General features: G+C 37.7%; 1 protein-coding gene across 2 annotated transcripts in view; it reads right to left on the reverse strand.

Annotated features, from left to right (window-relative positions):
- EIF2AK4 (eukaryotic translation initiation factor 2 alpha kinase 4) overlaps window positions 1-23,636 on the reverse strand; it is a 41,321-nt gene extending 17,685 nt beyond the window's left edge. Inside the window, exons 1-22 of one of the 2 annotated variants that reach the window (XM_086613434.1) lie at window positions 23,484-23,636; window positions 21,366-21,481; window positions 20,105-20,207; window positions 17,352-17,525; window positions 16,419-16,499; window positions 15,762-15,910; window positions 13,756-13,871; window positions 12,570-12,727; window positions 11,596-12,131; window positions 11,126-11,235; window positions 10,418-10,575; window positions 9,664-10,073; window positions 8,838-8,907; window positions 7,631-7,714; window positions 6,015-6,137; window positions 5,463-5,567; window positions 5,171-5,228; window positions 4,385-4,464; window positions 3,579-3,680; window positions 2,884-2,934; window positions 1,640-1,876; window positions 970-1,045 (exon numbers count right to left, since the gene is read on the reverse strand). In XM_086613434.1, the coding sequence (XP_086469560.1) occupies window positions 970-1,045; window positions 1,640-1,876; window positions 2,884-2,934; window positions 3,579-3,680; window positions 4,385-4,464; window positions 5,171-5,228; window positions 5,463-5,567; window positions 6,015-6,137; window positions 7,631-7,714; window positions 8,838-8,907; window positions 9,664-10,073; window positions 10,418-10,575; window positions 11,126-11,235; window positions 11,596-12,131; window positions 12,570-12,727; window positions 13,756-13,871; window positions 15,762-15,910; window positions 16,419-16,499; window positions 17,352-17,525; window positions 20,105-20,207; window positions 21,366-21,481; window positions 23,484-23,636 (3,250 nt within the window). Of the gene's footprint in view, window positions 1-969; window positions 1,046-1,639; window positions 1,877-2,883; window positions 2,935-3,578; window positions 3,681-4,384; window positions 4,465-5,170; window positions 5,229-5,462; window positions 5,568-6,014; window positions 6,138-7,630; window positions 7,715-8,837; window positions 8,908-9,663; window positions 10,074-10,417; window positions 10,576-11,125; window positions 11,236-11,595; window positions 12,132-12,569; window positions 12,728-13,755; window positions 13,872-15,260; window positions 15,377-15,761; window positions 15,911-16,418; window positions 16,500-17,351; window positions 17,526-20,104; window positions 20,208-21,365; window positions 21,482-23,483 lie in introns of those variants that run through there. The other variant, XM_086613435.1, reaches the window with a different exon arrangement.
- Between the last annotated feature and the right edge of the window lie 1,937 nt (window positions 23,637-25,573).

Genomic DNA, 25,573 nt, shown 5'->3' on the forward strand with positions numbered 1-25,573 from the left:
GCTTCTAACCATTATCGACAGCAGACACAATCTAACAGAAAAAAAATATGTATCCAACACTTCCCTTTATTTTCCAAAAGAAATAAAACATTTCAATCTCTAAAAGGCTGACAAACACTTTCCAAAGTCTGTCAAGCTATAAAGGGGGAGGGGGAGTTACTTCTCCTTACTTGACTTTGCATTTGTCAGTTTCTCATTCTTTTGTATTACCAAATCCTGATCATGCTTAATCAGATTATAATATATTAGGAAATCTCCCAGTCTCTATTTTAAAATTCTCTGGTTTTATGTAAAATAATATCATGAACAACTATAAACCCATACAATTTATAACATTTCAAGTGTGACGGTGTGTGCTAACTTGTCTTCCTCTCTTAAAAACTAATTTTAAGCAAATACTATTACTAATGACTGGATAGAGTCCTGGAAAGAGAAACCATCAAAGACTATTAAACACCTGACACCAGCTCTGGCTCAGGAAGCTCTTGAGCAGCAAATCATTGCTAAGCGCAGTATCACTGAAAGTACCACTACACACTTGCTCTGTTTCCACGTTCTTTCCTAGGCCATTCCAATTCTGGCTATGTTCAGAAAAAGATTATTGTGCTACATGGATGCTTGGCCTTTTACTATAGAGCTATCCTTATATTCAGATCTACGTTTTACTCACACTCCCTACTTCTAAAAGCTTATACAGACTTATCAGAACAATCAAATACATTTGAAGATATAATTAAGATTTTTACCATTCTTTCTATAGAAAATTTAAATAATTCAGATTTGAAGTTAACAGCTATTACTGGGATGCTGAAATAAGAGCAAAAACCAATGTCAAACTTAAAATGATATACAACCACTGAACATACTTTCTGACACGTATGACAGCAGTAAGACCATTCCATTCTCTTAAATCCATTCAATCACAGAAAAAAAAAAAAAGAAATAAATTACTTCTGTAAACACACTTACCGTGTCTTTTAAATATCCGGCTGACAACCTCACATACATGCTGCTGTATCTTGGCTGCCCAAATAGAAAAACTACCCTGAAACCATCATAAATAAAAAGTACATATATAATTCATATGTCATGAACACTCCATGTAATATAGGCAATCATTTCATGTAATATAAGCAATAAGCATTCTGCTAGCTCGTCCCACTACAATAAATTGTAATGCTTACATAATAAAAAATAACTACAGCTATAGAAAGCATTATTGTACTGTGTTACCTTGTATTTCTTTAGATTTATAGAGATTTAAGAGTTGAGAAACCTAAAAGGATTACTTAGATTGCCATGATTTCAAAGGCAAGAAAACAATCAGAAGCAATATATTCTGTTGGCAATCAGATGAAAGTACCATTAGTTCGACAGAAATTCTGAGTAAAGAAAGTAATCTTCTGGACATAAGCTTAAAGCTTTAGCTGCTACAGTCAAACAGTCCTCGTTTCTTCACTGAAGAATGAGCATAAGATTCAAAAGGAAGTGGTTACTCAAGCCCACATTGTACAGATTTGTAGCTTTAAATGGGAACTAATGTGAAGGTTAATCTCAAGAGGTAATGCAATTCTCTCAAACATTTTTTTAAAATCCAACACAGGAAAAAACCCTCTGCACCCCCTAAACACTTACAAACCTTCAGTATATCACTGTCATAGGTATAGTCTATAGCTGGAGATATACGCTGTGAAAATATCTGGCTCATCATAGTCCGGTAGGCCTTTCCATCCACGTTTGCCAAAGTATGGTGGAGTACTTCATGAAGTTCAGACTCTTCCATTTGCGGTGGTGGAAGATGTTCGCTTTTTAACAGCTCCACAGCTGTTGGTCGTGCTGCAGGATCATGGTTCAGGAGCCATGTAATAACTGATCTCTACAAATTAAATCAAAATTTTATAGTTCAGAAAAATTGTTGTAAATACTGCTAATACATCAAACTTGAGTCACATCACTAATAAAAAAAATATGAGACTCTACAGAGGACAAATAAAAAGCAGGATCTGAATCTCGAGTGGATATTCTTTGCTTATTAAATTCAAAATATCTTCTACTGTGTTATCTGAATAAAATTTAATAAAACACAACAAATATTAGAAATGTGCCTCCTTGGATGATAGAATACGTAGTATCCTTTGTTGTTCTCTGTTATGCTAGCTCTGGCATGTCTTTAGTAATAAGGTTAAGAGAAAACAGAATCCTATGCATAACAACGAAGACTTGAGAATTACAGATAGAAAAGAAAGGGGAATATTCTTGGCATGTTTCGGTAAACCATAAACAAGATGGAAACATTTTTATGGAACTCGTAACAGGCATATTTCTATTTCATAGGCCTAACAGACAAAAATTAACGCTAAGGGTCAACAAGAGAGTCCACTAGTACTAGGGAGAAAAAAAAAATACCAAGATGATGATCCCAAAAAAGATAACACTGCTCGTTATCGCTTTGCTTCTCTGCCATGGAGGCATCCAGAACAGCTCTTGGCTGCTCTTTTCAAACTCAGAGCAGTCAATTTAGCTTGCACACCTCTTTCTGTTCTACGACACAGATTTCTTTCGAAAGTTTTAAGTTAAGAGTTAAACAATATAGTTGCCACTCATCTGAACCTAAAACATCAAAACTGTCCCTCAGAGCTTAACAGGTATGCCAGTGAACTCTGCCTTTCTTTACGACTGTGCTCAGGGATTTTTGTGGGTAAGTAAATTTCCATGTCAACTTAGTACATTCTTTTGAGATTTTTTTTTTCCCCCCCTTTACTTTGTTCTAATGTCTTGTAATAACAACTCGGCAGAGATTATTAATTTAAAATTAAGTGGGAAAATGATAGCGAACATTTCTTGACAGGGAATACCTAATAGTTAAAATGACTTCAAAATTACCTGCTTTGCATGCTTGACTTCATCAAAGTCTTTAGGAAATACAATAGTGGGCTATAATTGAAAAAAAACCACAAAAGACAAAACAAAAACAAAAGACCACATTTGAATTATAACAGGCAGTCCAACTTGCTCAGGCTAGTCTTATTTTTAAGTTCTACATACTTAAACATAGAAACTAAGCATTTTTATTGCCCATGGGGAAAAAAAAACAACAAAACAAACCACAGAGAAAAAAACACCACATGGCAAATTTAGTTTGAAGAGCTAAAAGGAAAAAGAATATAACTTAAATGCTTTTATGATGTTTTGTACAATGAAGATAAAACGCAATCACAAGCATTTACCAACTACAAATACCAACTCGTTCCCAAGTGACACACACTGGGTCTAAACCTAGGTGTACTAAAGCCATGACGTCTTTATCTGACGTGTACACTTCTCATGTTTTGCATTATAAAACTTAACTTCACAGATAGAACACTGACTGATGGCAATACCATTAGAGAATCCACAGTGCGTTAAGGGAATGTCAGTACCAGCTCTAATTTTATTCTTTACTTTTCATTATGTAATTTTTTTTTTTTAAATCAATCCCTGTGGAAACATTTTTGCTATGTTTTGCACCCTTTTACTTCTCTTCAGAAACGATTTGTTTCTTAGCACAGAATTAGCATCTTTTATATCTGTGTACTTACCAGTCTTAGTTGACTAAGAACAAAGATCCTTTCTGATGCAGTACTCATGGGATGGTAAGACATTTCAAAGAATATTATACCCAGACTGAACAGGTCTACTTTCTAAGGAAGAAAAAAAATTTGAAACATAAATGTAATACCTCTGAATTCTCTGCAGCAGATGATAGCAGAGGAAAAAAATAATATTTTGGTTAAATTTCACAGTATATTACAGCTGGAGACAAGGGTGGGTTTTTTGTAGTTTTGTTTGTTTGTTTTATGTTGGTTTGGCGTTTGTTTTTTTTTTTTTTATAAATGACACAATCCATTAAGATCTGGTAGACTTCAGTGTCCTCTATCATCACTGCACTGCTATGGCTTAAAGGACTCCCACTTTGAAAACACTCTTGCTTGGAAATTCAGCTTGTCTCTGCGTATGAAGAGAATCCTCTGACGAAAAAATGTACCCTCACCTCCCAAAGTCACAGTCTAGGAATCCACAAAAGCAATATATACTTCTGATGATGACATTTTACCTTAACTGAAGACTGTAAGATTTCTATCCTGTTCATTTATAAAGGTCCTACATGATTACCTGCTTTCAACTTGAAGTTGCTTGCATCTTGTCATAGTCATAGCACAGGCAGAAAAACTAACTCACTCACATCCTTCTACCCTTGGTCTCCTCTCAAAAGAGTATTTCTCATTCCCTTGCTTATCGCAGCAGTCCCACCTTGAATTCACCTTTCTTGAGCAGGAATGACCTAAGTTGTATCTGGTACCTTAGATTCCATGCTACCTTTTTATTAAGTCTATTCTAATCATACCTGATTGTACGTAGACTTGGTGCTTCCTTGGACCTCTGGGCTGACATACAGTGCGGTGCCAATCATTCCTGTCAAATTACCTACATGGCAAAAGATGAGAGGCTTCAAGAAACCAGGAGAGGAATGCAGCATCAGAGTCAAGAAAAAGCTCATTCGTCTTCTGCCCTCATTTATTCTAGGTTGGAATGCAATCCTTATTGAGACAGACTCAGTCGAGAACTGTTTGCAGAACAGTTCTTACCTTCACATCAAGTATCTGTGTTTATCTATAGTATCTAAACATATCTATTGCTTTACAGAATTATAGTAGGTCAGCACACAAATGACACAACTAAATTTCACTTCCATTACACTCATCTTAAGACACATAATGTACTAAAGTTTTCTCAAAACACAAAATTCAGCCTGTTACAGATAGTGTTAAAAAAAACCCCACAAACAGAAAGCCCACATCAACCAAGCAAAAAACCCTGAAGTCTTGAAATTGTCCTGTAGAGGCAAGAGAACAGAAGTGCCGATTGAACAGATATACAAGATCTCTATATACCTCACCATGAGAAAAGCACTGTTCTATAGTAGAAAGCTCGCAGTGGAAGCAGATCTATTTTTTTGATAATAGTCAAAACTGCCAGATTATATGTAATATATCTACCCAAAGTTGGTGGTTGGTTTCCCCCTCTTCAACAAAAAAGGTTTGATTTTCAAAGAATCAATGGAAGTTCTAACAGTGTACAAGACTAAGTGTTTGCTCAAAACCATTTAGAACAAACTACTAAGTAAACTAACCTGATGGGTCAGACATGGCAGAACTATCTGAGTGATTTTCTTCTTGTTTAGAGACCATCTGAAATCAGGAAAACAGACATACTGTAAATGGCACTTGAAATGCTTCTGTTGGCTTTTCTTGCCACTTTGGTTGACAGTACATGGTTTAATTCTAGAACCGTAGAAATAAAAAAGTTTATGGCATTCACTATATAAAGTCCAATAAGCACTCTGATTTTATGTTTTATTTTCTTCTGTCATGTTATTACAACACCAAATTCAAGTTTTTCCATTCACTTTCAGCTGTACTTACTGCATTTGCTGGATGATCTGTAGCTAAACCAAAATCACCAATTTTGACATGATCATCTGAATCTAAAAAGATGTTCACAGGTTTCAAGTCTCTGTGGATCATTCCCTGTTACAGCAGGAGAACAACAACAAAAAAAAAAGTCTCACAGATTATTAAACACAACTCAGAATAAAACTCTCTTTATAATAGACTGGAAAATCATATTACATACTTTCATTACAGTGGGAAATCTACTGTATTAAGTCACTGATGATTCATTTTGAAGTAAGACTACAGTGTAGCCCAGAAGCTAGAAACAATTTTCAGTGCTACCAGATTTTTTAAAAAATGGTCAAATTTTTGTGACAAAGGGAAAAAATCTGAAGTGGTTCATTATAAAATTCAAGTTTATGCTAAAATAATCTTAACCCCTAGAACAGGTTAATAATGGAAAGGGCAAGGAACAAACCTTGCTAATAAATGCCCAAAACCGAACAGATTATGAAGAAATCCATACACAAAGAGGCATAACATAGATATTACGGACAGGTCACAACTGTCATATTTACTGACCTTTTCATGGATGTAAGCTAAACCATCTAAAATTTCTCGGAAAAGCCTCCAAAGCCGACTGGTGTCTTCATATAATCCTTGGTCAATGGTATCCCTTAATGTGCTTTTTTCACAATACTCCATCTTCAGTTGTGCATAGGTAGGGGAACGAGATAAGAAAGAGCAGTTTTGTCAAGAAAAGAGACCATCAGAAACTTGTGTCTGTGTACATATTAATGCCTGGTTCTGTAACACAGTTCAGGAGCAACTAGCATCACCAAAACATTTAGCTGTTTGGAATTTTCCTGAAAGCTGTCTCTTTAGACAGAAAACATGCATTAGCTTATAGGTTCTATCCCATTTTATGGGACAACGGTCCAAGCTTGTGCAGTAGTATATTTTCTAACATAAATGTTAAAAGAGGTGAAATCAGCAAAGGCATAATGTATGTTCAAGCCAAACAACAAAGAATCTCTGGCTCTATTGGTGTCTTAACTGCTTATATTATGAGTATACAAAACACATGCAAAAAAGCTTAATAAAATCTAATTCTAACTAATTGTATATCTTCCTTCCAGACAAGCTCTAGCATTAAGCGCATTATAGAAAACTGCACATCACCACAGAACAGTTAGCTCTGATAGTCGACTTCTCTCAGAAACTCGTAACACAAAATTGATGTTGTCAGTAGTAAAGCCTGAAGTTGCAAACCTGCAGGAGTTTTATTTTGTGTCTACTGTTTGGGCTATACAATGGCTTTGCAGATAGCTGTTTTCTGTTAAAAGAAAGTGCATACACAATATAGTGCCTTTGAAAAGAATTAGGAAGTTTTCACATCTGTGAAAATCAATTTCACTTCTGGAAGTTAACACAGGACACTTCAACTCCACATCGGTAATTCAAAATACAAGGTCATGTAGTGATAAGACAAGGGGCAATGGCTTTAAACTGAAAGAGGATAGATTTAGAATTGGATATAAGGAAGAAATTCTTCAGTATAAGGGTGATGAGGCACTGGAACAGGTTGTCCAGGGAAGCTGTGGATGCCCCATCCCTGGAATTGTTCAAGACCAGGTTGGGTGAGTCGTTGAGCAATCTGGTCTAGGGGATGGTGTCCCTGCCCATGGCAGAGGGTTGGAACTAGATGATCTTTGAGGTCCTTTCCAACCCAAACTATTCTATTAATTAACAACATAACCAAACTCAAGAGCACCAGCTACAGTGTTAGGGGTTGGAGGGGCTATTCTAAACAAATAACAAGCACAAGGCAAAACAATGCTTTGGAAGCCAGGAACTCAAAAAGGTTAGTAGGTTGGGTTGTTCTAAGGTTAGTTCAGGAGTTGCCACACTTTTACTTGTACACAAGCAACAACGGTGATCCCATTACACACTACAGCACTACAAAACTTTGCCCTCTTCAGGTACAACTATAAAGCCTCAGAAGGCATAATAAGCCATGTGCGCTGCACAGTGCCTTCCACCAGCCAAGCCTTTCAGAAAACCAGTTTATTGCAAAACCAACATTGAACTCGGTCAAATTTGCATTTTTCGAAAGCTCATTAATTTTCTCAGCAATTAATCTCTGCGGGTTGGAATAAAGGGTATCCTTTTATCTGAAAACGCAAGCAGGTTTGTACCTGAATGTACAGGTAATGCACCGTCTGAATGACCGGTGCCCTGTCTTCTCCTCCATGGCTATTCTTTTCATTGACTTCTTCATCCTTTATCACAATAAAAGTAACAGAACAGTTAGCTACAGGAAGCTGCCTAGCTGTTTTTTATGCATACTACTATTTTTTAATGGCTGGAACACATTGATGAGAACTCCCCTTCTATGGCTAGGTTTGAATAACAGAAAATTAATATATTGACAATTTCATAATGCCGCTGCTTCTGAATGAACTAGAAAAAACAGGTGTGATGCAACTCTCACTTTCAAAGTGAGAACAAGTAACATTTTGCCATCATTAGACCCTGGAAGAAAAACATTCCAGCATATCTGGATGAAACCTAAATCTCAAAGTTTGTCACGTTTAAAAAAAAAGAAAAATTGAAACTAAAATGTACAAAGCTTACTTAATACAATTAATAATGCAACCCTTGCCCCCAGCCAACAATTTTGATGTAGTGTATATATAGATAATAGTGACAAAAAAATGCACTGCCATATTATTAAATGATGTATTGAAAGCTTTTTCATGCTAATGTACACTACAATAGAAAGAGGAAGGAGATGAAGCTTTAATAAAAGCATTTCACAGATCATCAGGATTGGCAACGACAGATTATAGATGCCACAGAAAACTGCATTAGCTTTCTAGTGATACAGTGCACTAACTGTTCACAGCAACTGCTGCGATACAAAATCTTAAAATCAGCTAAAGCCTTACACATTATTCGACTTCCCATCTCTTTTTCACTGCTAGCAACATCTATTGTCAACACTTTCAAACAGTGGCTAGTATGAGAAAATATACAGGTTTATATCACCCAAAAGCAGAACACAATTTCAACTTTCAGATGATGTAAGGTAATCCCTATGACTAACTGATAAATCATGTATATACTGAAGTGTTAAACTTGCAATAATCAGGATCATGATTATAAAGTGCAACTCACATTTAGCTCAATGAACACTATGGGAAACAGAATCCAGATTAGCTGCATCAGACTATGATTCTATGGAATGCAGCTCATGATGGTACATCTACTCTGACAGAACATAACCTTATATGGTTCCGTACTTACACCAGAAGTGAAACAAAACTTTCCAACTGACCTGTTTGCTTGTTAAATACTATTTTATGATCTTTTCATTTTGACTAGCTTTATCTTTATACTTACTGGAGGATGACCTTTACTGTTTTCATCCTCGTTATCGAAAATTACTTCGCTTTCAGAATCTGTGGTTGGCCTGTTTAAAGAAGAGAAAGAAAGAAACCTGAAAGTTTTGGTTTTCCTCAATAATATTACCAAAAAATATTTCTACGAAATCTGGAAACCATTTCTGAAAAAAAAAAGAAAATCCAAGCTTCTGTTGCAAGACCTTCTACACATCTTACACAAAAAAGCAAAACAAAACCTGAAAAAAGCATCTTGCTTGCAAAGCAACACTTCCTTTGACAGCCCAGCCTCGTAAAGGGAAATTATATATTTGCATCGGTAAAATTCAATTGCTATATTCAGCAAGCAAAACTGGGATAAGTTTACTTACTTGCTTAAACAAAAAAACACCATGAGTGAAAGAACTACTCCATACACAGAGGCAGGTATGGATTATGTTAGTAAAAATAAAAAAAAGAAAAGGACAAGTATGGTATTTTTCTGGATTTCTAATACTTCTCTGTTATAGTTTATTAAAAACTTTACTCTCCAGGTTGGAAAAGACAGTTCAACATAAAGTAAACGGTCATGCAGTCTGACACAAATGATAAGATACTTACAGAAACCTAAACCAAAATTTTCCTTGTAAACTGGCAGTTTTTAGCCAGGTACAGAAAATTTGTAGCTACCTGACTGCTGGCAGATACACTGTTATTGAACCAAGGGAGAGAATGAAAATGCAGTGAATTACCTCTAACAAAAAAAAGCGAGAATGATAAAAGACACGAACTTGGAAAAGCCAACTCTGTTCATGCTCCCTACAGTGCCAATACTGAAGCCTACTTACAAAAACGAATGCGAGAACACCCCATCACCATCATCGTCGTCATCACTGGACTCCTGATCAACTCCACTGAATTTGTTGTTGGGGGATCTTTCGCATGAAGTACTCCACTCCACTGAACTTGTCAAAACTGGAGGAGGAGCATTAGCTTCCACATCATTTGTCTCCTCAGTGTTAAGGATGAAGAGACCGGCTTTGGTGGGCATTCTTTTCTCTTCACTTATTTCAGCTGACACAGTGGGAACAGGACTTTCCTGTTTTTCTATCCAAGCATTGTAATATCTCACAATATTCTCATGGTTCAAGCGGGAAAGTAAGGTTACTTCTCCCTTAATCCTCCGAAATTGCCTGCTGGCAGGGTTTACACGGATACGTTTCACAGCATAATAACAACCATCAAGCTTATTTCTCACCTGCAAAATGCAAAAAAATCTCGAGTCAAAAGCTTCTAAATGCCTTACCAAGTAGAGTCTGAGGTAGAAGGATTTCATGGGAGAGGAAGTTTTCCTTCCACCTGGGAAACGACAATTCAAATACAAGCTTCCCTGTACTGACAGGCTTCTCCCTAGACTCCCAGCAATCTCTCACAAAACTTAATCAGCCTATTCAACTCCAGATAAAAACCAAAACACAGGCACAGCACACTAGAAAATAATAAATAAAATCATGCAAACATTGAATATATGGTTTTGCTTCAGAGCAAACAAACACACTCCCAAAAATGATTCCATAGAGGAAAACAATTTTTATACCATACCTTGATGACTGCTCCAAAAGCCCCTTTGCCAAGTAATTTTAGTTCTTCAAACTCATTGTAGTACCGTGAAAATTGCCTCTGTGTTCCTGTGAAGAATGAAGCGCTGGATATCTGACTGCTGGGTACAACTGTCTCGATGCAATCTGTACCTGCTGAATCTGTAACAAGGACATCAAAATTACCATCACTGGCAGCATGGGGATAAGGCACAAGGGACTGTCAAATAAGCATCCGGAAGAAGTTAAAATCTAAAGAACTTTAAATACAACTAAAACGTAAAATAAGAAGTGCTCTTCTGCATAGAGTTAAGCGCTGGTACAAACATAAACCTTAACACAACTTTTGATTACTAACATTAATTATGCTGGACAAAGGAACTGAATCTAACAAGAACATAACGAGGGAAGAAGTCTCATTGGAACAATATCTTCCAAGGACAAAGTTAAGTCTGACATTTACACCATGCAGGAGGTGGATGAATTTATAGGCTTAATTAAAGCATCAGCTGCTTCTACTGATGAGATAACAACAGACAGTCTACCCCATCTAGTCATGGATACAAAAGCTAGTATGGTTTTTAACTTCTAGGTTAGTCAATGCAAAGCACTTGTGCAGTCTTGTGAAGCTCTAGCACAGCTCAGTTTTTCTGTTAGTGCAGGCATGTAGTCCACTTATTTAGCAGCATACAGAAAGATCCAAGTTTCTTACCATCCAGATTTTCTTCAGCTACAGGTGTTTTCATTCGTGGAACGTTTATAAAACTATGTTGTAACAACTGCTGAGGGGTCCATCTTTCCTTATCTTCCAAGCAAACACACCTGTTAGCAAATCAGGAAGCAAACTGTTGAAAAATCCATTCGATATCAAGCCTAACTGTTCGAAGAGGTCTCCTCATATTTAAGAAATTAACACCTTTATCATTCAGAAGCAAAGACAGACTAAATGACTTTTCCAGTGACACACAAAGTTGGTGGCAGGGCAGAGAAGAGGGCACCAGAGCTGTTCTCCCAAATCCCAGATGAGCAGCCAGATTGCTCATGAGTGAGCAATCACCTCTTCTCTAAAAACTACGACTAGCAACACAGGGGGATTTAGCTGTTCTTTCAAAAAACTGTTCAAGTCTTTAAAAAAAATACAAAAAAAAAAGACAAAAAGATACAGGAATGCAACAAACATACTTTTCCAGAAAGTCTTGGAAGTCAGCAGGTAAACTGGTAGGAACAGCAACTGGATATTCCTTGGTTACTTGGCCCTGGCTGAGTGAAAGCAGAAGCAAGCCCAGACTCCATACATCTCCTTTTTTTCCAGGTTTGCTGGGAAGACCATCCTCACTAAAATGAACTTTGGTTTGCTCAAAAACATCTGCTTTGCAGATACCAGCTAAGCGCTTGGAAATGCTGTAGTCTGTCACCTTGATGTGTCCTTCAGCATCTACCAGAATACTGGAAGCACAAAGAACTTTGTGCACTACTGAATTATTGTGCAAGTAGTCGAGAGCTGACAAGATCTGGGTCACATAATGACGCAACTGCTCAATTGGAACTGGAGTCTCTTTCTGTAAGTACGTAGAAAGGCTGCAACCACTTATGTGCTCCACTAAAATGTCCACCACAATTGAATCGTCCTGTTCTTTAAGATTCATACATTTATAACGCACTATGTTTGGGTGACTTAGCTTCATCAGTGAGCTGAACTCTGTTTCTGCACCCTGAAGCTGTTAGAGAAACACAACATAACATGCATTGTGTCATATCTCATGAACACACCACTACTAAAATATATAGCATATACAAAATACATACAAAATATAAGACATTCTCATCCTTTCATGAAAAGGAAGTATTGTACAGAAGGGGCAAGAACAACTTTGGTTTCTACCAGGTAAGCTTCATTCCCTCTTCCTTCAGAACTTCAATATTTTGTTATTTTATTTATGCATGCTTGCAAATACACTTTCTTGCATTTATATTATTGCAAATGAATCCCTGAATACCCCAACACACCCATCTTGTTCTGTGGCGCAGATACTCTAAACACAAGCGTTTTCAAGCTCATCACCACCCTCTCAAGTTTCTATTAAACTAGCAGCCTCAAGAAAAACACTGAACCCCACCTAGCCTTTATTAAGCCAAATGCAAAATATGGGCATTACCTGTTTCTTACACTTCTCAATCTTTTCTATTTCATGCGATGTAAGAAACCTTCCCATCTTTTTTTGCCAGTGCAGAACCCACTCATATACTAAAACAAAGTCTCCACTGCGAATTTCCAAGGCATTGTAGACTGATTTACCAAGCTGTTCATCCTTGCCTGAATATAAAGGGAGAGAAGAGAAACATGGCTTCCTTTGTTTCTAAGGTCTTGACAAGAGCTTAGCTCCTGCAAATGCTAAACAAACACCAGTAAGCCTGCTTTCTACAGTTTCAGAAACACAAAGCTACTTACAAATAAACAAGATCCATACCTACATGGTAGGTATGGAAAACATCAGGTCTGATGAGACTGAATGCTATGTAGCAGTAATCAAATGAAAGCAATAGCACATTGGCAAAAAAACGCTGCACATTTTGAAGAACGTCAGGTTTTAATAAACAAACACTCTTCCTGCTGAGCACATGCCGAGCTCTACAAACAGTAACATAATCGTTCATCCTCAAACTGCAAAATAATAAAAATCTCTTTCCTCCAGAAGTCTTTTGGGTGGTTCATCCTAACACTGACGAAGTGCTATGTTGAAAATGAACAATGAAAACATTTGATGGTCCGTCCGTATGGCCATTTCATGGAGGCCTTTCAACTCTGCAAGTCTCCTAGTGTTGCCTGTATTTATGTTTTTGCTAAAAGTGCTGCTTTTATGCCATTGCTATCAGCAGCAATGGAAGGAGAGCAAGCATGCATTTCTAACCCTGTGCTTATCATGGTTTCACATGTTACTGAAAGCTAAATGACTTCTCGCTTGGTAGTCATGTGTATTTGACAAGCTAGCTATTTAAATTTAAAAGCAAATAGTTTTCAGTATTATTTTAGTTACATAGAGAATATAAAATCTTGAGAAGATGGATTTTTTTTTTTTTGGTATGGCTATTCAGTTATGTAACTGCATCTGGAGAAGCAAATTTTTACTTAAAGTAGTCCTAAGAGAATATATTTACCACAAAGTAACTTTTCCTAAAACTCTCTTTCACTTTTGCCTGTGACATTTCATGCTCCACAACAATATTCTCTCCACCCTTGCTGCTTGTACCTGTTAACATTGTTTAAGCTCTTCCTCAAAAAAAACCCAGAAAAACACCAGCCCAAAACCCAGTATTTCAAGTTGCCATTGTAATTTTGCTTACCGAGACATTTTCCTTTATGGACAATAAGTTGTCCAGCACCACTTGTGCTGAAGTTCAAAACTTCGTAATTTCCAGGGGACTCTTCGTTATTGCTAACAGAAAGCTGGCGTTCTCGTCTGCAATGTGAACAGCACATTTTTCTCCAACTCAAAAAAAAGATAGTGTTGTTGCAGTCCCTAGTCCCTACAGAGATCAATTCTGCAAGAACTTTAGCTTTCCAAGGCTTCTGCATCCAACGGTAATATCCATTAATTTAAAAAATACTGAGTGAGTGCAAAGATATGTGTCTGATTAGAAATGAGTATTTCAGCAGCAACATCATGCTGCGCTGAGTTTCTACATTCAAAGCCAGGAGTTGAATCCAAACCTTAACATTTCTGCATCTTAAGATGACACTCCAAGTTTGGGAGGGGGCGGGGAGGGGGTGGGCAGCAGAATACTAAAAAAAAAAAAAAGTTAAACATACTACAGCTCTAAAAAATAAGGAAATTTGACCTGATTTGCATTCTCTTTCAAAACATTACAAAAAGGAAATATATGCAATTTTGGAAGTTCATTCCAGCTTTAGCTTTATTACTTTTCCTAACTTAAAATGGGTTTCCCATTTGCCTCCTTTACTACTCTAAACTCCTCCTTCAAGAAGTTTTGCAAAAACTTTCAAAACAAGTATGATTAGAGTGTTTCTTCCCACATGCATGTACGGAGCTGTACGCGAGATCAGAAAGAACTCAAGACCACTAACCCAAATCAGCCTCCATTACTTCTTGGTACAATTTATTTGAAAATTAATAGAACTATCACCACTGCAAGAGTATCCTCTAAATAAATGCAATCACAAGACACCTCAGAAAACGAAAGGTCTAGCTTTTGCTTAACTCTACAAACACGGCATCATGAGAACTCTCAACGTTTCAAAATCTTTTTTTATTATTTTCCCCATTGTTAAAACAATTAACTTTACCTTTTTGGTTATATTTCTTTAATAATGTACGGTTAATTTTCCACACAAATTCTAAGTCCATTGTATGTGTTCTGCTTTAAAGCACAGCAACAAACCTGTGAAACACTTGTCTTGTTCCACAAGCACAGGTGTCCATGTATCAAGATCAGCAAGAGGACAGGAAGAGAGATTTATGGACTATTAAACACTCTACAGACACAACTGCCAAATATGACGTGGGACAGGCAAAGGGTAAAAATGGCAGCAAGAGTCAAAGTTGGATAGATCAAGGAAGAACTGCTTCATGTATCTAGTGTTGCTAATAAATAATGAGAAATCAATTCTGAAGTCTATAGACAAGAAAAAAACAGGAATACACTATTTCCATTAAAACAACAGTCTAAATAACAACTCACTGGCACCATCTGAATCAAAACTAGGAAAATTAACACTAGGATATCTCCACTGTCTTTGACAGTTATATCAGCTATGAACACAGGGAAAGGGGAGGCAGGGAAAAGAAAAACAAAAACCCCAACCTACCTATATCATCAACAGTTCTCACCTAGATGAGTTACGTATCAGCAAAAGAATCATCCAATAATTCTCATCTTCCCTCCAGTAAGTTGCTCTGTAAATGCACTATCCCATTTTCCAACAGGGAACTTCACACCAATGTATCTTTACAGCAAATGTTTTGAGACTAATATAAGCTTTAATTTATTGTGCTACTCCAAAACCTTCATTAGCAGATATAAAATATTTTTTTCTGCAATTGCCAACATATTGCATACTTTTAGAAAACTAAGTAAGCCCTGAACATACCTTCCAATGATTGCCAAATACCTTCGAAGTAAAACGAACAGCCAAGCTGACTATCTTAATTGGAAAGTTCCCAAGTTATCCATAGCACATGAATTAAACCACACCAAACGAAGAGGGGGAGGAATGGTGGGGAGACCAAAACAAACAGCTAAGCAACATGGCACATTACTCTTGCCTTCAAATTTCACTTTGAAATCTAATGTTTGCCAAAAAAAAAATATCCACATGCAAACTGACATACTTCGAACGTCCAGCTGAATTTGGTCGATGTTTATTATTCACTCCATGTTCCAAACAGCTCCCATTTAAATTGGGAGCAACTTTATATCCTGCAGCATCTCTCCTGTGAGAATTTTCTTGATTTGTCAGAGCAGCTATTTCCAAACGTTCCTATAAATCCAGGAAAACAATAAATAAGTACAGAAACTGCTTCTATTCTCAAAACATATGAGTACTTGACTATTATTATATAAAGTCACCCAGATCACAGAAGAAATAAGGTTTTATAATAAATGTACATACGAGGCTGAGGAAGAAGTGCTGAGATTCAAAAAGTGCCTTTCAGCACTGTCCATGGGCAAGAAGGTAAAGATTCTTTACAATGAAACTGGAAATACTAACACACTAGCTTTTTCCAATGCCTGTTTGAAAATATATCTCTCAGTACACTTAAGATGCTAATATTTTAAACTATTTCCCCTTACAGTTGGTTTTATTCCAAAAATAGACCCCATATAATCAAGAACCTATTTTAACCTAGATGTATTAGAAGCACTGGATGAGAAAAGATATCCAGGACAATTCAGTCATGTAAATATCTCAAATTTTTTAAGTCTATGCTACAGGACTGGGAAGAAGTTACTGCAATGGTTTTTGCACAACCGCTTAGAAAGAATACCTGTTTGGCAATCTCTTTCTTTTTTCTTTCTTCTCTTTTCTCTTCCTCCCTTCTCTGAATCTCGTTAAGGATTTCCCGTTGCTGTAACGAATTTCAGTAGTGTTAGAGATGCAACAGTACATGCAATGCAACTGCTCAACTTACTTTGGTTAAAAAAAAAAGCTATGATGCTGATTTTTCAAAAGTGTTAAAGAGGACTTGGGGATTTCACAAGAATAAAAAAAAAAGTAGTCAAATTAGCTCTGCTAAGGAAGTGAACAGCATCAATTGTATGATATAGAAGAATGGAGTTCCAGAAAAAAGAAAATTACTTCTACTCATGGACCCAACAATAAAGTTTCATACACAAAAAAGACAGAGGAATAAGCTAAAAATATTCTTTCATAAAAAGAGCTATTCTATCCATATTCCCACAGTGTGGAGACTCCACAGTACTAATCTCTGAGAGACTTAAATGAATCCCCTTCTTTCTAGTGAAGAATGTACGTGGGTCCAAGGTGTCTTTAGATTGAATTTATTGTGCTCCAGAGAAATTTTTCATAGTGAATGTTCCAGTCACCCTATGGTTGAAAGTAAGCATGATTACCTATCTGTCTGGCTAATACTTCCTTGTTTAAGATGAAATGAACTTGCTATATACATTTGCTTACACTTTTGTATAAGGTCCTCTGTATAAGTGATTTTCATAGGATCAGGAATCAACATCTATGTTGTTTCAGGCATAAATATTTCTCAGGGTTAAAACCACATAATTAAAATATTACAATTGCAGTAGCAGATAGTTCATATAGTACATATTGATTGACTCATACTGACAGGTCCAACAAGTTAATAATTCCCTAAAACCCACTGCTATGCAGGATGATTTACAGAATCATGATTGTTTATGCTATTTTAAGAATACAGGGTTATTCACACTTTAATTTCTCTTACCTCCTGCTCTTCTCTTCTCTTAACTTCTTGTGCCCTACGCAATTCCTCCTGAGCCAGTCTTTCTTGTTCTTTCTGATGATTTTTTAGCATTTCTTCATGAAAAGACTTGGAAGGTGGTTTATTATACTCACTGAGAAATGACTGTACGTAGTCAGCAAGTTCAAATATCATCACCTGAAAGAAAATAAATATGAATGACATGCAGAGTTCAAAGAAGATCACATAGTGAAGTGATACCCAATTCAAAAAAGCAATACAGCAGCAGCGTGATTGATGATTTTGTTACTTATCAGGGATAATTTACCATATTTCAGTATTTTTTGTCAGAACTACTTATTAAAAACTATAACATGAAAAATCCCTGACCACAGTAGCAAAGACGGAAAAAATTAGTGAAAGGCAACTTCAAACATCATCAAATTAAAAGAATTCCTTTTCTCATCTTCTTTGAGGCATGTTTTTCTATTCACAAAGACATGTGTTTATGACATATGAGCCGCAACAGAATAAATCCTTTGCAATTATCTATTACTGTATCTACTGCTATGAAATAGTCACTTATTTCACCGCTAACAGGAAATCCAATCCTTCCTCTGCAAACTAGCCCCCCCCCAGTTAGAACCGTAAAGCCACTTAAGAACTTCTGCATTCATATAACCACAACCACTAAAATAAGAACTGCACTGAAAACTCAGCTGAATTCTGCTACATGGTTTGCAAGGTTGGAATCAGTTTTAAGTTATTGTTTACTTGAACTGAGTATGTACTGATCATCTATTGACCTGTCAGGGCATAGGCTTTCATCAGTCTAGTAGCATCCCTGCATTAATTCAAGCAATTGATAGTGCTAATAGACTGTCCTATCTTCACAATTAAAGAACAGTACATTAGAAAGATGCATCCAGCAGTCAGTAGCAGCGCTGAGCCGGATTTGCATGTACGGGTAGGAGAACAGCCAAACTAAATTGTACCATCTGTCTGCAACAGGCTGACATTTAGAAGCTTCTCAAACACTGAATCCTCTGCTTGAAAGTAAGAATGAAGCCAGGAAGCAATTGAGAATAGAAAGAATAGTACAACATGCATGTGTATCTGACACGTGCAAATTAAAATATCTTTCCCAGGTTACTCTTCAGAATGCAAGGCGATCACGCACGCACACACGTATTAAAAAAAGGATAAATCTCAATAATTAAAAACCCACAAACAATCTGCTGCTCAGTTTGACAGGTAACCAAGGTATTTTTAAATTTTCCAAATTGCAGAATACACTTAATACCTGTCAAGGCAGAGAGAACAGTTATCTCCCTTTCCCTACAGAGAAAGTAATTCAAGACTGCATTGGGTACGTCATTCATCAAGAACATGTATCATACATGTAACTCACAACTGTATCTACACATTGCTGAAGCACGGTTCCTGCTGTGGAAAATCAGCATTAAGAAAACCTATGACATGTTTGTATTTCCTTTTAATGAGATCAGAAATCAAACTGCGATTTAAAGCCCTACAGGCCAGTAGCTCTCCTGGCATCAGATGGGTGCAGACTAAGTATATATTGCATGGTTTAGTTGTCACTTAGAGAATTTGAACCTTGCATTTCCTACCAATTGTCCATAGCACAGCCACTATAAAAAAGAAAAAAAATCCAGAATATACTGTTAAACTGCTAATTTCCAAAAAAAAAAAGAAGAAATTCTTGGTTATTGAAGAGAATGAACTAAACAGTATCTGGCTGAAACAGTTATTTTGAAAGTACTTGCATAAAAATTGGCAATCAAAATAAAAGTACAGTATGCAGATGGAAAAAAAGGCTTGATGTGGCAAGACTGAACAATGGGCAACCCCTGCCAAACCTGTAAAGTTGACAGGCTTAGGAAACTGGAAACAGAATACTATCTCATTTCATCGTATAATAACTTCCACAGCTGTGTACTTCTCACTTTTAAAAAGGCAAATTGAGCAAATCAAGTATGTCCACCTGTAACATTTCCAAACAGTGATAAGAAACATACCATAACCCCTGCTTTTGCCAAGAATCCAATGTTTGCTAGTAAGTCTTTGAATCACTTCAGCCTTCAGCAACAATGGAAAGGTACTGATTGTTAATACCAAACATATCTGGGAACTCACGAAATCCCTTAAAATAAATACAAGCTCTAAGCTTCACGTATTTCTTCACCTTTCTCTTTTTATCCTATTTGGGAGGAAGTCAAGTATCACCATTCCTAAACACAGTAGGAAAAAAGGCATAATGGCACAGAGTGACTGTGCTATAGCCACAGAAGTGAACCATTGAGCTGGTGTTACAACTGAGGTCTTGTGCTCTTTAGTTCATCAGTAGATGAACAAGATCACACTGAAAAGCTCCCTAGATAATTGCTGTTTGCTTAAACAGGTATAGCCACTTACAATATTCAAATTAATCTGAGAAGTGCAGAAAGTTCTCGATTTTAGAGTTAGTATTGCCTTTCATACTGTGAAATAACTCCCAAGAATAACATGAACCTTCAAATCTGCCTTTAAGCAGGGACAAAGCTCACATTATTTACATATGCACTCTTTTAAGTGCATGCATACTCCAAACCTTCATTATTAGAAACATTCATAAGAAAGAAGGTAAGTCTCTCCTCTCTTAGGAGCAATGCAACTTGTATTTCCAATGTGGACGTATTTCATTATATTATACTACATAGTTTTTTAGAACTATTTAGTTCCAGAGTATATTTCTCAAGGAAGTGAAAAGCCCTTACCTCTCCACAGCACTGTTTTGCCAGTTCAGCTAGTCTGGATTTTAACTCATTTATTTTCTCATTTGACAAGCCTTTTGAATTTTTTAGTTGTATTTCAGGGACTCTGGGGGAGAGCAACAAAACATAAAAAAAGTTCTCATTAGAAAAGTTCAGCGTAAGAAACAATTGTGTAAGACACAGTATGTTGACAAAAATGGTGGGTGAGGGAAAAAGAATGGAGTTCATAGTCACTTGGCAATCCATCAATGCTCAAATAAGCAATACATAAATATTACACATATAATATAGAATAGAGCCAGAAATATTGTTTTGTATTCTCTGCCATTAAATTTTCTGGCTGCAAGTTATCTGTCAGTTATACTTAACATATGAACTACCACAGAAACCCTGTAGACTCTTATAATTCAGCTCTTAAACAGTAATTTACGTAACAGTCCTTTAAATATATTACTAGCATAACATTTAGGTGATTAAAATCTATTATCACTATGTAGGTTACACAAACCTAGAGAACCATGCGATAAAGAACAGCTGAATTGAAAAAAATGTTTATAATAAAAGTAAACAAGTAAAACATATGTAGCTATGCCATCTTTTGCTGTTATGTCTCGCGTTACAGGGTATAACCAAGCTATCACTTGGTAAGGAACAGCACTTCCCTTGCACACTGCTCATGCCACAGCTTAAACAGATAATTTAAGGGGAGTTATGCTGTGGACACAACCAGTGACATAAGGACGGGACAAAACTGTGCTCGCAGAGCAACATTTAAGCCAGAAATCACGTGCCAACCCAAAACACTGGTGGGGGCTGCAATTCGTTTTACATTCTCTATGGAGAACTCTTCCAAAAGGCTAACGCAGGAAAAAACAAGAACAGCAGACACAACTAAGACAGCAGATTGCTTTAATAAAAATGAAGATTCACTCCCTCTCTCAGCAGGTCACAAGCTGAAAAAGTTTCAAAAGGGCACTAAGCTGCTATCAGGTACACCTGTGTTCACACCGCTGCAAGGTTCAAACTGGGGCTGCAGTCTTGCACTGACAAGTGCACCTCTATTATTCTCCATTGCATAAGAGACTACATCCAATTCAGGTGCCAAATTTTATAGTCACTTATTATAAAAAACACAGGCTTAACAAATACTAACATGCAGAACACAAGAGTGGTGAATAAAACTACATGTTTTTTCAACTTACACTTTACTGTGTAAAGCAGAGAAAAACGTTCAGAGAAAAGCTATATTTTAATGTTCACTCACGTGTCAGGGTAAGTATGTGGGCACTTGACCCACAGATCAACTTTGGCATATACTTCATTATCACCAGTCAATCCCTGAGGACGCAGAACTAAATTAATTTCAGGAGGCTGTCGTACCTAAAACGCAAAAAAAACTTTATTTAAAAGGTTTTTTTGGGTTTGTTTTAATGAAAGCATACAACTCTCACAACCTATATTATGGCACAATTCAGGTTAGAACATCCAAACCATGGAAAAAATACATTAATGTATTGACATTGCTCAAACAGAGTGAACTGGTTCACTATCACAGTCTATACAGTATATTTTTAGAACTTAAAATCATAAAATGGCTTGAGTTGGAAGAGGCCTCAAAGATTATCTAGTTCCAACCCCCGGCCATCTAACTTCTTCAGATAAGTGTAGTTACAGTTGTGAGAAAGATGATTCAGACCGAGTAAAACAAGAGGTTTTATAATAAAACCCTTGCATTCTGCTTTCTGTAGGCTAGTAGTAGAAAAAAATTAAATAGATGTAACACAGGTTACTTATGGAATATCACAAATTAAAGCATTCACTGCAAGAACAGTATTGTTTCCTTTGTGTGTGTTTTAGATCAGTAACGAACAATAGTATTTTATTTTCTGACATGGCAACAGACTATAACATCACATCTATATACACCTTGTATGGTCAAACAAGTGGATAGTAATTTTTTTGTATTTATATTTTTGGTTTCGGGCTAAAACAGCATTTTAACAAGTACTGTCCTTCCCCTCATCCTGTTCAAATTGCCTAATCAAAATCAGAATAAAATAAAACATGCCCAAATAAACACTCTAAACTTTTTCTTTTCAATTAGAATTTTTTTTGGGGGGGAAAAAACAAAACAAAACAAAACAAAAACAAAACAAACAACCCAGACCTTAGTAACATGACAAACAGGCAGGGAAATATGACCACCCAGAATAACAAATACAGAAACAGGTTAAAAAATGGTCACTGTCCCCTGTATTTTCCTTTTGCATTTCCATCAGGGAAAAGAACAAATTATGTGTAAAGGATGCCAGGTACGAATTTAATAGGGAGTCAGATCCACCACACTTCTGAAAACCCAGCAAATTACTAACAACATTTGCATCAAACTCCATGCAAAAAAACCCACACCACCCAAATAAACAAACAAACAAACAAAAAAAACCAAAGCCAACAACAACAAGAGGTCATAGGTTTCGGCAAGAATTTTAAGTTCAAGTTTATGGCAGAAAACGACAGCAGGGGCTACAACATTCTGTAGAAACTAAAAGACCAAAGAAAGTAAACACAGATGACAGTAACAGTGAACTTGGGGAACTGAGAAGAGTGACCAGTACCTCCAGGTACAGGAAAACAGTGCCACAGATGCAGCTGGAAAAAAATTCTCTATTAGACATTGCAGACATAAAAGAGAAATGGCAAAGAGCAGTGAGTACTAGACCTGAGCATTAATTAGTTGTAATTAAAAAAAAAAAAATCCTACTATAAAAACTGAAGTTAAAGTATCAAGTTTTCATGGTAACTGCCACAGTTTGAGTAAACCACAGCATATAACTATGCAAAGATCAGCAACATGTATGCTGATGAAATGAATTAATTAAGCAGGTATGTAATTAGTCGGTTGAGGGATCAACTAAGAGACTTTTTTTTTTAAAAAAAAAAGACGATTAATTAAAGCGCAAGTCATATACAGAGCATTAATTATAGTGCTAAGGCATGGATCTAGAGGATTAATTGCACAGGCGGTCAGTTACACGGCTGCTTACCGGGGCGGGGGAGGACAACGGGCAAGCAGCAAGAGGCAAAACGCGCCGAGCAAGAAATAAAGGGACCTGACACCAGCGAGACAGCACCAGCCACGCTCCCGCCGCCCGCCCGCCGCCAACGCGGCTCGGCCTCTCGGGCCATTACCGGGCCCGGGAAGCGCCGGAGCAGAGCAGGACGAGGCTCGCAGGAGCCAGGCGAGGCCAGGCCGGCGCCGGCGGACAGCGCAGCCGCGGCACAGCACAGCGCTCCGCGCCCCGGCCCGGGCGGCCTCCCCGCACCCCGGCACCAGCGCCCGGCCGGCTCCACGCAGGCCGGCCGTAGCAAACCCGCTCGCTACCTTCCAAGCCTGGCTCTGCCGCAGATCCTGGAAGTCCTGCCCGTAAATGGACTCCAGCACCTGGAGCTCGTTCTCCTGCCGCAGCTGGTAGCTCTCCGGCGGCTCCGCGGGGACCTCCGCCGGCAGCTGCTGCGCGCCGCTCAGCCGGGCCATGTCAGCGCCCCGGCCGGGGCCAGGCAGTCGCCATCGCGGACGGCCCCGGGGCGCTGCAGCCCTGGAAGTGGCGCTGCCCAGCGGCGGCCGCTCCCCGGCACCGCCTCCGCGGCGGCGAGGGGAGGAGGAGCCGGGGGGCCGGGGCCTGGTGGCGCGGCAGCGGGAGGGGCCGCTGCCGGGCCCGCAGCCACAAGTTGATGGAACTGTTAAAAGTTTTGGGAGCAAACGCTCCCCAAGTAAATTCATACATACAAGCGTATCTATTAGGTGTGCAATCCCCAGTCAAAGAGAAACGCTGCAGTAGGCTGTAGCTTGCTACCATGCACCCATTGACTAAGGTGATTCCCTTTGTTAGGAAATGTGGGAAAGGAGTGTGCCGCACCGACATTGAATGAACTGAATCTCCGAGTTTTCCTTCTGCCTTAGACCTAGTCCTGTTCATACCAGGATCCCCATTAGTTATATCATCTTTTCCCTAAAGATCAAATTCCAGCATCTGAACCGAAAACAAATAAGACCTTTCAGAGCCACACCTGCATTATTTTAAACCTCTATAGTTGCAGTATAATGGACTCAATTTTTCTTTACTTTTATAATTGTATGAAAAATCTTCTGATGCTTCTTCGTATTGTACTTGCAAGGTTTATATCAATGAAGTTTTGGTGAACTTCATTTTACTCCCCGACCTTTGAATACAGACTTTTTGTTATAAATAGACCACTTAAGGAGGGACTTATTCTAATGAATAGTTTCTGTAGCCCTCAATTTGTCCCTCTGAAATTGAAAACTTGTGACATGCATACTTCTATCTTTCCGTTTCACTTAAACTAAATTCTTACGGTCCCAGCTGGCATTATAACTTATTTAATGACTGGCAGTTGCATAATATTCTTAGGATCTAACCAAAACCAGATTTTAAATTGTATCACTCTTCTGATGTTCTCTGTTCCTTACCATGACTGAGAATGCCTGGAATGTGCCTTTAGTGGCAGCCTTTTTCTGTCTCTCTCTTTTTTTTTTTTTTTTTTTTTTTTTTGGAAATGCATGACCACAGCTGGGTAGTGTTTATCTCAGAACAGCCGAGATCTTTTGCACAGTCAGATGTGGCTTGAGGCACTGTAATTGTCCACTAGAGTTTCTTGCACCTTCTTAAAAGTAACTGCTGGATCTGAACCACTGGTGCAGTTGGGTATGCTCATCTATCCATTTGTATAGATAGTCTCCCTGTGTTAAGGGCTAGAAATAAAAGTTTCTAGGCCATAGATTCATCTTCTGTTCCACACAAAGACACAGCAGAATGGCTGATTTGAAGATATGACACAGTAAGTAATTAAGAAACTTCAGTAACATTTTCTTTAACAGAAATTACGGGTTTACACTTTCCAACCACTTTGTGTGGCGCATACAGCCCAGCACATGGGAAACTTCTCCCATGTTACAGTGTGTAATGACGGGCGGGCCAGGTAACATTATGCATTGTTAAAGCTGCCCAACTGTTCCTCCTGTTTTTTGTGACCTGGCAAAATTTCAACCAGTTGGAATGAAATGTTCTAGACCAGATGTCTACCTCAGGCTAATTTTTTTTCTCTTATTTTTTTTCTACAATGATTCATTGTTTCCAAGAAGAAAGGCAGAAAAAAAAAACGACATTGTAATACAAACATTCTGAGAATTCATTTTAAAAAGTCTTCTACTCCAGCAGGAGTGTGAAAATTTGATGGGTGAGGGGTAAGAGACAACCCTTTTCAGCACTGTGGATTTGCTAGCTAGCCGTGTGAAAACCTGCGCAAAAGTAAACTAAATTATATTATTGAGGGGTGTGTGTGGGGAAGTATTCACATTGTCTGCAAGATTTACTGAGTACAAGGATCATCACTGAAGAGTTCACCTGCTCCAAACGTGTGCCAGATTGCATCTGGACAGAAGGTTTCTTTCCA

The sequence above is a fragment of the Tauraco erythrolophus genome, chromosome 6 (assembly GCF_009769465.1).
Source record: "Tauraco erythrolophus isolate bTauEry1 chromosome 6, bTauEry1.pri, whole genome shotgun sequence".
NCBI lineage: Eukaryota > Metazoa > Chordata > Aves > Musophagiformes > Musophagidae > Tauraco > Tauraco erythrolophus.